Source organism: Oryctolagus cuniculus, chromosome 20, assembly GCF_964237555.1.
Source record: "Oryctolagus cuniculus chromosome 20, mOryCun1.1, whole genome shotgun sequence".
NCBI classification, from domain to species: Eukaryota; Metazoa; Chordata; class Mammalia; order Lagomorpha; family Leporidae; genus Oryctolagus; species Oryctolagus cuniculus.
In genome coordinates this window covers 27357050-27370109 of record NC_091451.1, presented here as the reverse complement: position 1 = coordinate 27370109, position 13060 = coordinate 27357050, and the positions used below count along the sequence as shown (strand labels likewise).

General features: G+C 39.6%; 1 protein-coding gene across 1 annotated transcript in view; it reads left to right on the top strand.

The window, feature by feature from the left end:
- SEL1L (SEL1L adaptor subunit of SYVN1 ubiquitin ligase) overlaps positions 1 to 13060 on the top strand; it is a 64185-nt gene that overhangs the window by 2084 nt on the left and 49041 nt on the right. The window contains exons 2-3 of the mRNA XM_002719616.4: positions 4292 to 4329; positions 5171 to 5402. Coding sequence (XP_002719662.3) covers positions 4292 to 4329; positions 5171 to 5402 — 270 coding nt within the window. The remainder of the gene's footprint in view (positions 1 to 4291; positions 4330 to 5170; positions 5403 to 13060) is intronic.

Genomic DNA, 13060 nt, shown 5'->3' with positions numbered 1-13060 from the left:
AATTGTAAATAATTTTATGCATAGGCTGTTTGCAAATATGGTGCCATTTTATGTAAAGGACTTAAGCAATCACAGATTTTAGTGTCCCCAAGAGATCCTAGAACCAATCCCCCTGAATATCAAGGAATGACTGTACTATGCTGTCCTTGTTTGAAGTTCAAATATCATAAAGCACATATATGAATTTTTATAAATTAGGTTCTTACATTTTCAGTTGGCTCTTTAATTCATCAGGTGCTTACTTACATGGGATTTTAACCTCATTTTAAAAATTTAAAGTTTTTATCCTGTTTAAAAATCAAATTTTGAGTAGTAATTTTGTGTTTCAGTGTTAGCGATTGCCCAGGGCAAATTGCAGGTAAATACAGTCTGCCAACAAAGTAACAAAGTCTTCATCCTGTCACTATTAGTAACTGTTACCTATCCTTCTTTAGATACAATATTTATATTACAATGATCTTTCCCTATGAATAAATAAATTTAAAAGAGTACATTCGAAATACACTTTTCAAGGCCTGCAATGTGGTATCGCAGTTCAAGCCACTGCCTGCAATGCCAGCATCCCATATGGACACAGGTTCATATCCCAGCTGCTCCAGTTCCAATCTACTCCCTGCTAATGGCCTGGGAAAGCAGCAGAGAATGGCCCAAGTGCTTGGACCCCTGTGCCCATCTGGGAGACTTGGCTTCAGCCTGCCCCAGCCCTGGTGGTTGCAGCCATTTGAGTGTGAACCAGCAAAAGCAAGATTTCTCTATGCTTCTTGTCTCTGTAACTTGGACTTTCAAATAAATAAATCTTTCAAATGAATAATCTTTTAATTTTCTCAAGATGATAGTGAAAAGGCTTTCATTTTTCTCACTTAGAAATAAATGTCCTCTTATTGGCAGGAAGAAGCAAATGATGTACCCTTTTTCCTTTGTTCCAAATTGTGCTAGAGTCCTTTTAATTATGTCCACTGCCAGCTGTTTCGGGTAGCAGCTACGTTAATACCATGAATTCAGAGAATAGTGGTCAGATTGCAGAGTATATTTAATTTCATGGTGTTAATTCCTTAACACAGTGTGAATCAACAGTACATATGTTATTATCCCCTTTTAACAGATTGAAAAAATGGAGACTCAACAGGTTTTCAGTATTGAACCATGTGTGTTGAAATTAATATATGATGAAACAGGGTCTCAAACCTAGATTGCCAGTCCTCAGGTTTGGGGTAATTTAGAATCAAGAATATCCTGGAATCTGCATAGATCCTAGGCAGCCATAGCAAAGAGGAGGCAGGGTACCTGGTCTCTTCACTAAACTCTTTTTAAACTCCCTGTGTTTGAAGTTGTATCAGTCTGTTTAGTTAATGACAGGCAGGAAAACGACTTTGTAGTGATTGCTTTTCCCTAAAAGTATACCCCTGCTACTTTGCAGCTTTGTTGGCTGATAGAAAAAAAAAATGAAAAATGATCTTTTTCAAATAAATGTACAGTTAATATGTACCATTATTTTTGGATGTGATGCTGATAAGTGAAATCCATAACTCTTGACTGTGAATCTTTTTGCATTTTGTCATATTGTTTGATGTCTGTGTTCTTATAAAAGCATTACTGTTTACTTTTATTCATGCATAACTTCAGTGTCCTTAATCTTTACCTGAAGTGCTCAAGTTATAAACAAGTTTTTATAAAGGGTTACGTGAATTTGTGATCAGTTTGGAAGAGAAAGTAGCCTGTGCTTTAAAACTACCATCTGGCATGGGCTTTCCCAATTTAGTAACTAAGAAAGAATTCTCCTATTGAACAGTCATCTTAGTATGGTTTGTGGAGAGAGAGGTAGAGAAAGACGTATGATGCAATTCGTATGAAACAACCCTGGTGTCACAAGTCGTGTCTTGTGGAGTTCAAAAACACATTTTACTCCTGTAATGCCTGAAAGCTTGGAGAACCTCAGATGTGGATGTCGTTGAGTTTATTTGCAGCTGGCTGTCTTACTTACCTGTTAGCTACCCGTGTGACCTAATGTGACAAGGTACTAAATTTAGTGATTTCATGTTCCAAGGACCAAAGTTTCAGTATTTAGGGATATATTATACACATTTGTACATTTAATGTCTGCTATCGATAACTAGTGGATATTTGTGATTAATTATATATCAGAGTTGTAATTTTTCCTTTATCCGAAGTTTTTTTGAAAATGGAATTTGAACCTTTAGGATATGGACTTGTAGTGATACTTGTGAAGAAGTTGGCAGAAATCACGATTGTTACTTAATTGATGTCTACCTGAGTGTTACGGGTACTATGCCTAATACACTATCATACTTTTCTTTGTGGTTGCCAAGCATAAAACATATTTTGAGAGTATTTTAAAAGTAATTGAATAGGGGGCCGGCGCCATGGCTCACTTGGTTAATCCTCCTCCTGCAGCACCTGCATCTCATGTGGGCGCTGGGTTCTAGTCCTGGTTGCTCCTCTTCAAGTCTAGCTCTCTGCTGTGGCCCGGGAGGGCAGTGGAGGATGGCCCAAGTGCTTGGGCCCTGCACCCCATGGGAGACCAGGAAGAAAGCACCTGGCTCCTGGCTTCCAATCGGCACAGCGCCGGCCATAGTGACCATTTGGGGCGTGAACCAATGGAAGGAAGACCTTTGTCTGTCTCTCTCTGTCTATAACTACCTGTCAAATAAATGAATTTTTTAAAAAGTAGTTGAATAGTATCTATAATTTTCAGTACTTTGATCCATTGCAAAACATCGCAGTTATTCAAAAGAAACAAATATTGTGAAATAAAAGTTGTATATTTTGTGCATAATGGGTTGGTTATACTTCCTAAAGTTAGCTCAGTATTTTGGTAAAGCACTCCAAAATTTGTTTTTGTTGCATTCTAAAGAGTTATGAATTACAAATAGCAATTCCTATATAGGTATATAAAGTAAAAATATATGGCAACTATAACACCAAATTTTCCATCAAAAATCAAGTGGTTAATTTCTTTTTTTTTTAATATTTTATTTATTTGTTTGAGAGGTAGAGTTACAGATAGTGAGAGGGAGAGATATAGAGAAAGGTCTTCCCTCCGTTGGTTCACTCCACAGATGGCCGCAACTGCCGGAGCTGCGCTGGTCTGAAGCCAGGAGCCAGGTGCCTCCTCCTGGTCTCCCATGTGGGTGCAGGGGCCAAGGACTTGGGCCATCTTTCACTGCCTTCCCAGGCCACAGCAGAGAGCTGGACTGGAAGTGGAGCAGCCAGGACTAGAACCGGCACCCACATGGGATGCTGGCACCGCAGGCAGAGGACCAACCTACTGTGCCACGGCGCCGGCCCCAGTTAATTTTTTAAATAGCTTGTGGAGCAGGCAATCCTGACACTCCCTCCCAGGTAAAATCAGGTAATTTTAAGGGAAAGAAGGAAACTTGGGAATCATCCAACAATTTTGTTTTTTTTTTTTTTAACTGGAAGAGAATGCAAGGATCAAACATTTGCACCTGAACATTGTTGTTTTGTTTCATGTGTTTATGTAAGAGCAGGCAAAAGGAAAACAAGCAACCAAAATAGAAATAATAGCCAGAAAATATGGAAAGAATAATAGAAAATTAATATAATCAAACAAAACCTAAGCAGCCTATATGAATCTGGAAGCCATGCCTAGTGGCTGGATTCATCATTTATTTAATGTAAGCTGTTGATTTCTTAATAAATAGCTCTCAGAGCTTCATTGTGAGTGAATAAGTGACAGTATAGTGCTGCTTTTTTACCCATAGTTGTTGATGTCTTCAGTCAAGTAGAATACAGTTCCTAAATATTCTTGTCTGGCAGCTCTGCCGACAAATAATAATTCTTCTTATCCATCCTTAGTTGTACTAGTGAACAGTAAAATGCTAACACTAAAATAAGCTAATGTAACTCCCACTCTTGAACAAAGGAAGAGAATAGGTGAAAGCCTAGACTGTGAAATTAGAGATTGATCATTAGGAACTTAGTATATCATTCTCACTGTATACAAAAGAATTGGATGATCTAAAGTGTCTGTTTTTAGTGGTAGGGACTGACTGGTCTTCCAACCCATGTAACTAATAAAGCTAGTATCTGTGCTGGAGAAAAAGAAAACCTGCCCCCCCCCCCAGCCCCAAGCACAGCTTTTCCTTTTATTTAATCATGTCTGAACAGTTACTGAATGCAACCAATTTTTAAGTAATTCTAGGCCTATTTATCCTGGGTATGAGTATTATTTGCTGTCCTTATCAAATGTTTTATTTAATAATTTCCCAACAAGAAAGATTGACTAAATTATTTTAAAATTTCTTTGCAGATGAAGAAGGCAGCCAGGATGAATCCTTAGATTCTAAGGTTTGTACCAAAATTTGCAATGGCCAGAATTTGCTGCCCAATTTACAAGCATAAATTATGTGCCTTAGAAAAAACATGAAAGCTGTATTTTTTTGAGGAACAATTGAGTTTTTTTTTTTTTTTTTTTTTTTTTTTGATATATGGTGTCAGTACTATTTCTTCCAGGAGAAAAATCACTGACCTACCACACAGACAGTAGTAAAGATTTCCATAAGAGTGTTGATTATTTGGTTTAATTTCAACTTGAAAATGCAGTGAGTGAGTGTGTGTGTGTGTGTGTAAGTTTGTGTGTGTGTGGAGAGCCTTTGACGGTAATATTACTGCTTAGTGAGAGATTGGTTTTATTCTTTTTTTGAGTTTTTAATTATTTTTAATTTTGAAGACTTAATTTAATCTCTGCCATTTGTTTTCACTTACATAGGTGTTCAAACAATAAAAAATCTAGTGAATTAATGCACTTACTGTGTGATTGAATGAGTAAGGCTGGTTCTTAGGTATCCAAGAAGACCAGTCAGATAGGAGGTGTGATCTCCAGATTAGAGAGAATATAGATAAACACATGAAGTTACAATTCAGATCCGTCGTAGAGGAAGTATAAGATATGTGAGGAGCGTGTAGGGGAAAACCTATCCCAGACTTCTCGATTTAAGGAAAACTGCCTGGGGGAAGTTACACAAAAGTTGGTATTTCAAGGAAGTGTAGGAGTTAGAAAGGTGATGAACACAGGGCAAGCCTGTAGAGATAAGTGGTTGCTTCAAAAGGAGCTGGGGGAGTGAAGTTATGGAGAACTGGACTGGGGAGTCTTGGTACCATTGAGAACTAAAATCCTTTATATTCTCAGTCTCCTTTGCCACCAGATGAGTCAGTAAAGGACCACAACACTGCAGGAAGAGTAGTCGCTGGCCAGATATTTCTTGATCCAGAGGAATCAGAATTGGAATCCTCTATTCAAGAAGAGGAAGACAGTCTCAAGAACCAAGAGGGAGAAAGTGCCACAGAAGAAATCAGCTTTCTAGAATCTCCAAATCCAGAAAACAAGGACTATGACGAACCAAAGAAAGTACGGAAACCAGGTAGTTGGACATTTTGTTTGATTTTGTGTGATTTAGGCAAGAGGCAACTGAAAGGTTGAAGTGTAGGAAGTGTAGGAAGATGCATAAGAAGACTGTTTTTACTGATTATTAGCCACGTATAGTTCAAAGTGCAGTTTTACAGGCTTTTCTAGATTTCAGTATGTTAGAATTAATCGCTTAACAGATGTAAGCCTTGTTAAGTAAGCTAAATTCAGTAGACAAAATTACATTTGTATCATATTAATATCCTGACATTTCTTTTTGGACTCCACTATGTCAGTAAATTCCTCCCTGAGAAATTTAGAAAAAGCTGTCAGAATGGTACAGAGAAGAAGCACAGGAAGAGAGTTGTCTAATACACTGCTTTGGTTCTTCAGAATTGTGTTGGGATTTTTACTGCATTACCTTTTCAGTCATCATAGTCAACTGGGTTTAGGTGTATTTCCTCTTCATTTGAAATTTAAACTCTAATCCTCTTCTAATTTTAATCCTCTTTCTGACTCTCCTAAATTTTCACTTTGACACTGCTACTTTTAAATTTAAAGTCTGGTCTTCCTCACAATAGAGTGTGCTGAGTACTTACCCTTTTAAAAAATTAATTATTAATGTTTGCACTCTGCTTTATCCCTCCTATTACTTAGTTGATTTTTTCATAGATCACCACCATAACCACTTACTGTTCCATTATTAACCACTCTCAGGAACTGATCCACATTTGAACTTTAAAATATAGTAATTTGTTTACTACAAATATATCATACTCATGAATAGAAAAAAACATTTTAAAAAATTAAAGTACCATAATCTCATCTATGGAAACAACAGCTTTTGACATCCTGGAGAATAGAATACTCATACAGGGTTTTTTTCCAGGTTTATAAATGATTTTAAGAAAACTAAAATTTATATGTTGACTATAAAGAAATGTTAAATGTTTGAAAGGATATATATATTTCCCCGATTGGGTATTACACAATGTATGCATAAAACAAAACATCAACAGAGTGCCCTATAAGTAATGCATATTTTATGTATCTGTTGAAATTTTTTAAAAAATTAAAAATTGTTATAAAACTAAAATAATTAAAAATATGTACTATTTTATAGCTTTAATTTTGTACTTAACAGTTTACCATGAACATTTTCTCTTGTTTTGATCTCTTTTGTAACTGGTTAAGATGTACACATCTATAAAAATTTCCTGAGAATTCTTTAAATTTGCTAGATTGTTAAATTTTATTCTATTTATTTGAGAGGTAGAGAGACAGAAAGGGAGAGAGCATTCCCATCCTCTGGTTCACTTCTCAGATTACTGTAAAAGCTGAGGCTGGGCTGAGACTGAAGCCAGGAATGGGAACTGCATCCATGTCTCCCATGTGGGTAGCAGAAGCCCAGTTACTTGAGCTGTCACCACCATCTCGCAGGGTCTGTGTGAGCTGGAAACTGGAATCAGGAATCAAACCCAGGCAAGCTTATGTGCATCTTAACCACAAGCTCAAAGACCAGTCCTGAATGTAAAGTTTTAAGACATTTGAAACATACTAAATAGTAATTTTTAGAAAAGTGATTCTGTCTACTTCCTTGGAAACTACCTCTTTACGTGTACCTCAGCCAAGTGTGCATTGCCATTTAAAATATTATGGTTCAGTTAATTTTCAGTTTCATTAGGGAGAATTTTAAGTATACACAGGAGAGTTTAAAAAAAAACCCCTTATAAGCACTCATCAAGCTTGAATAGCCATCAACATTCTACTTTTGTTTGGTCTTACCACGCTATACACATTTCCTTTTTTTCTTTACCTATAATATTTTAAAGCAAATACCACAAATACCTTTATTTACTTGTATACGTATCTCTGACTCTCATAGTAAGAGGTTTTTTTTGGGGGTGGGGGCAGGATCTTTCTCCGGTTGTTTCATGTGTCTTTTTGAAATTGATTTGCTCGAATCAATATGCAATCCAAAATCTTAACTTTCTATTAATTTGTAGCAGTACTCTCTCCCTTGTTTTTCAGTGTCATTTTATTTGTTAAGGAAGTGATGTTCTTTGTGTTATACAGTTTTGGATCTAGTTGTTTATGTCCTTGTAATATTATTTATCTTGTTCCACTATCTGCCTTATCTGTTATTAACTGGAACTTGGCTATTTTATTATTTAAAGATTTATTTGTTTATTTGAAAGGCAGAGTGCCAGAAAGAGAGGGAGAGGCAGAGAAAGATTTCCCACTCACTGGTTCACTCCCCAAATGACTGCAATGGCTAGGGCTGGACCAGTCTGAAGCCAAGAGCCTGGGACTCTACCTCAGTCTCCTACATGGGTGGCATGTACCTGGTACATGGCAGGTACCTGGGCCATTTTCTGCTGCTTTTCCAGAAGCATTAGAAGGGAAGTAAAAAGGAAGCCCGGCAACCGGTGCTTGAACTAGCACTCAGATGTAGGTTGATATATGAAGCTGATGTCACAAGAGGCTACCTAACCTGCTGCACCATAGCACCAGCCCCAGAGCTTCTCTTGAGGCTTTGGTAGATTTGGTTCCATCGTTTTATTGAGAATATTTTGTAGTTGGTTTGCTATATTTTGCATTACCCTAGACTCAAAGGATCTGGTTGTCCCTTTTCAGTTATGTTAAGATTTAACATGGGGGCTGGCGCCATGGCTCACTTGGTTAATCCTCCGCCTGCGGCACCAGCATCCCATATGGGTGCCAGGTTCTAGTCCCGGTTGCTCCTCTTCCAGTCCAGCTCTCTGCTGTGGCCCAGGAGTGCAGTGGAGGATGGCCCAAGTGCTTGGGCCCTGCACCAGCATGGGAGACCAAGAGGAAGCACCTGGCTCCTGACTTCGGATGGGCACAGCGCCGGCCGTAGTGGCCATTTTGGGGGTGAACCAATGGAAGGAAGACCTTTCTCTCTGTCTCTCTCTCTCTCACTGTCTAACTCTATCTGTCAAATAAAAAAAAAAAAAAAAAGATTTAACATGGAGATCAGATGGTGACTGATGCAAGCAGTCTGAAGTTCCCCACTGACTTTTTGCCTAGAGGTTTTTGTGTTCATTTATGTTTGTTATCTGCATCCTTTGTTTCATTGGGGGTTGCACAGGGGAGATTTTCTAATCCTGCCATTCTTCCATATTGTGTTATCAGAGATTTCTCTTACAAAGATATTTGCCTCATCAAGTATTTAATCATCTTGAAATATAGTCCATACAGGGAAAGCAGGATAAATTCTGCATTTTTTTTCCCTTGGAATATTTTCAAATAAGAATTTGATGTCCTAACAACCTTCACAGGGGATCATATGTTTTTGTTTGTATTTGTTTGTTTTGCTATGCTTTATTTTCAAGCATTGTAAGAATATAGGAAAAACTGACCCAAAGTGTTTTCCCTATTCTCACTCAGTCAATACTAAAACACCAGTGACTTCAAGCAAGCAATTTTGCAGTGGATTGACCAGCAGGCACCACCTGGGTTCCCCTAATTTAACTCTTTTTCCATCACCATCTACCTAGAGACAGTATCAGATTCCACAATTTGAAGTCTTAGACCCACAAGACTATCCCCAATTTTAGGTGCCAGTCAAACTCTGAATACTTTGACCTGTGCATTGGCTATAAATCGAGATTTCTACAGCCTCCTCTTGGGATTTGATTAATTTGTTAGTGTGTTCACAGAACTCAGGGCCACACCTTAACCCATTTATTATAAAGGGCATTACAAAGGATACAGATAAACAGCCAGATGGAAGACACACGTAGAATGAGATACAGGCAGAGGGGTACAGAGCTTCCGTCCCTTCTCCAGGTGCACCACCTTCTGGGAACTGCCATGTATTCAGACATAGGGAGGTTCCTAGAACTCAATCCTTTGGGGTTTTTATAGACGTTTCATTATGTAGGGAAGATTGATTAGGACACTGGCCATTCGTTTATCCATTCACTCCCTCCCCCGGAAGGTCTACTCACCTAGTTGAATCTTGAGACTGAGAGCCCCAACCATTGCTTTCCTTAGCATAAGAAGACACTCTTACTGTTGCAAAGATTTTAGGAGCTGCATGTCAGTAAACAAGGGACAAGACCAAATACTGTTTCATAATATTGCTGGAATCATTTCATGGATTTTTATACCTTTTTTATTCCATTTCATCATAATCATCCTTTTCTCTTGCTCAACTTATTCCGTTTTTTGCCATTGAGAATTCCTTTAAGTTCACTCCTTTGTCCTTTTGACTAGATCCTGATGGTGTTTCACAAGTGTTTTTCATCAAGCAGGACAAGATGTCACAAACTCATTTTATACCTTTCCTGACCCCAAAATGAATCTGAACCATTTCTATAAGGAATCTAGATTCCTTTTAGTTACATATTGCATATTACATATAACAATGTAGGCACCAAGGATACACATTGCTATTGCCTTGTCATAACTTGCAGAAATTTTTGGTGGAGAGAATTAGTAAATGTGTCATTCATACCGGTACTTCCAATTCATATTAACTATTACAGGGGTGGGCATTTGATGAAGCAACTAAGACACTGCTTGGGCTGCCTGAAGCACATATCAGAGTGCTAGTTTGAGTCTGGCTTCTGATTCCACTTCTGATTCCAGCTTCCTGCTAGTGCACACCCTGGGAGGCAGCAGCTGATGGCTCAAGTGGTTGCTGTCCTGCCACTCACATGGGAAACCCAGATTGAGTTCATGGCACCTAGTTTTGGCCTGGCCCAGTCCTGGCTGATCTGGGCATTTAGGGAGTGAACCAACAGAGAGAGGATCTCTCCCTGTCTCTATTTCTGTTTCTGTCTGCCTTTCAATTTTTTTTTTTTAATTTTAAATGAAGGAAAAAAAGAACTATTATAGATGAGGTAACCCAAAGAGTTGGGTAGACAAGTTGGACTTAGAAGAATCAAGAGATTTTACCCAGAATCAAACTTGACAAATATTTTCAGTATCACAAGACACCAATATTTGACAAATATGTAAAGTATCACAAGATATAAACAAAGTGAGGTCTGTGACTGCCAGAGCTGCCTGTCGGTCCTTTCTTGCCCCAGTGTCGAATGCACTGTGGCCCATATTCTAGCATGTAAGACCTCCAACTGATGCATATGGAGTTGTCATGCCACAGAAGAGAGCTGTTTCTCTCATGTCATGAGATATCTCCAGTTTATTCTCTGATAATCACATAGTTAATGTGATATATAATACGTATGTGTTTATATAAATTTATAGGTACACATTCAAACTTAAGACATTACCACTAACCATGGGACTACTGAATACAATCTAAGATCCCTTTATGCTTTTTTTGTCTTAAATATATAAATTATGTGGTTAAAACAACTTTTAAACATTTAATTCATCTGTTTCCATTTTTCAGTAATAATTTAGATATGTTTTCTATTTTTTTAAAGATTTACTTATTTATTTGAAAGTCAGAGTTACAGTGAGGCAGAGAGAGAGAGAGATCTTCCTTCTGCTGGTTTATTCCGCAGATGGCCACAATGGCTAGAGCTGAGCCGATCTGAAGCCAGGAGCCAGGAGCTTCTTCCAGGTCTCCCATGCGGGTGCAGGGGCCCAAGACTCGGGCCATCTTCTACTTTCCCGGGCCACAGTAGAGAGTTGAATCAGAAGTGGAGCAGCCGGGACTCGAACCAGTGCCCATACGGGATGCCGGCACTGCAGACGGCAGCTTTACTTGCTGTACCACAGTGCCAGCCCCCAGATATGTTTTCAATATATTCTTTTTTAAAAAGAAAATGATTTATTTATTTGAGAGGTAGAGTTAGGCTGTGAGAGGGAGAGAGAGAGAAAAAGATCTTCCATCTGCTGGTTCACTCCCAAAATGGCCACAGATCTGAATGACCAAAATGACCAGATCTGAAGCCAGAAACCAAGAGCTACTTCCAGGTCTCCCATGCAGGTGCAGGGGCCCAAGTACTTGGGCCAACTTCTACTGCTTTTCCAGGCTGTATCCAAGAGCTTGATTGAAAGAGGAGCGGCCAGGAATAGAACCAGTGCCCATATGGGATGCTGGCAGAGGATTAACCTACTGTGCCACAACGCCGGCCCCTGAATTTATTTTTAATAAATGATAAGGTTTATGTACTTGTGCACATTTATTATATAACAAATAGCATACAAATGGCTTTGTGTGTGTGCGGTTCCAACTACACTGGAACTTACGTGTCAGTTCTAAACTAGCTCCCTTTGTCAGCTTCTCATAGTGCTGCCATATTAATCTTCCTGAAGCCTACCTTCTTGAAACTCTTTAACTCTCAGATTTACAACCCATTCCTACCTTCCTGTTTGCTGTGAGATGAAGTGTACACTTCTTAGCACTATTCACAGAACCTTTCCTGTTGGGCACACAGCCTTCTGAATCCTCATCTCCACAACTCCTCCCCACCAAGTATCCTTTTTCATCAGTGCTAAACCCTTCACAGATCCTCAAGTCACCAAATAGTTTATGCCCCTAGGCCTTTGTCCAGGTTCTCCCTACTACTTAGAATGCCTTCTGACTTCTTGCATAATCCATCTATCAAATTTCTGCTCATCCTTAAAGGTAAACTTGTCCTTCTCCTCTCTGAAGCAGTTCCTGAACAATCCACGGGTAACTGGAAAGGTCACTGTGTGTGAGAGCTTCCTGTTTGGCCTCCTTGCTTTCATTCCTTCCCGCCAGTTCTGTAAGGGCAGCCAGACTAATCCTCCTTCCTACTAAGAAGGCTCCATGCCTCCTTGTCGTATACGTAATCCAGACTTCTTCCCTTTACTGACAAGGACGTCCGAGATCAGGCTCCTCCCCTCTCCAGCTTCATCTTCTGCTGCTCCCCTGGACTCATGATTTCAGGCACACTTGCCTTCTTCTGTTTCTTGAAGCCTGCACACTTACTCCCAACTGTGTTGGGCATCCCCAAGAGAACATTTCTAGCTCAGTGATTCACTAGAAAGACTTAAAGTACTTGGCATGTAGTTGCATTCACAGCTATGATTCATTATCGATGAAAGACCACAAAACAGCATCAGCAAAGGAAAGGCGCATGCCCTGGAGTTTGGGGGAAACCGGAGGTGAGCATCCAAGGGTCCCAGGAGGGTCCCACGCACGTGCGTGCTTCCCCCAGCAGCAAGTGAAAGCAGCACGTGGGAGGTGTTGCCTTTTTGTTTTGTTTTGTTTTGTTTTTAAGATTTATTTATTTATTTGAAAGTTACACAGAGAGGGAGAGGCAGGGAGAGAGAGAGGGCGAGAGAGAGAATGAGAGAGGTCTTCCATCCTCTGATTCACTCCCCAATTGGCCACAACGGCTGGAGCTGCACCGATCCAAAGCCAGGAGCTTCTTCTGGGTCTCCCACGTGGGTGCAGGGGCCCAAGGACTTGGGCCATCCTCTACTGCCTTCCCAGACCATAGCAGAGAGCTGCATTGGAAGTGGACAGCCAGGACTCCAACCGACACCCGTAGGGAATGCTGGTGCTTCAGGCCAGGGCGTTAACCTGCTGCACCACAGCGCCAGCCCTGAGATGTTGTCTTACTAGGAAAGCTCATTAGAAAATCAGTGCCTGATATTTTTACTAGGGGCTAGTTAGGTTGGTATCCTCTACTTGGCACAAAATGGTAGGCTCCCTGAAGGAAAGCAGGCGTTCAACATAAGCCATGTTATCTGTATAGTCTA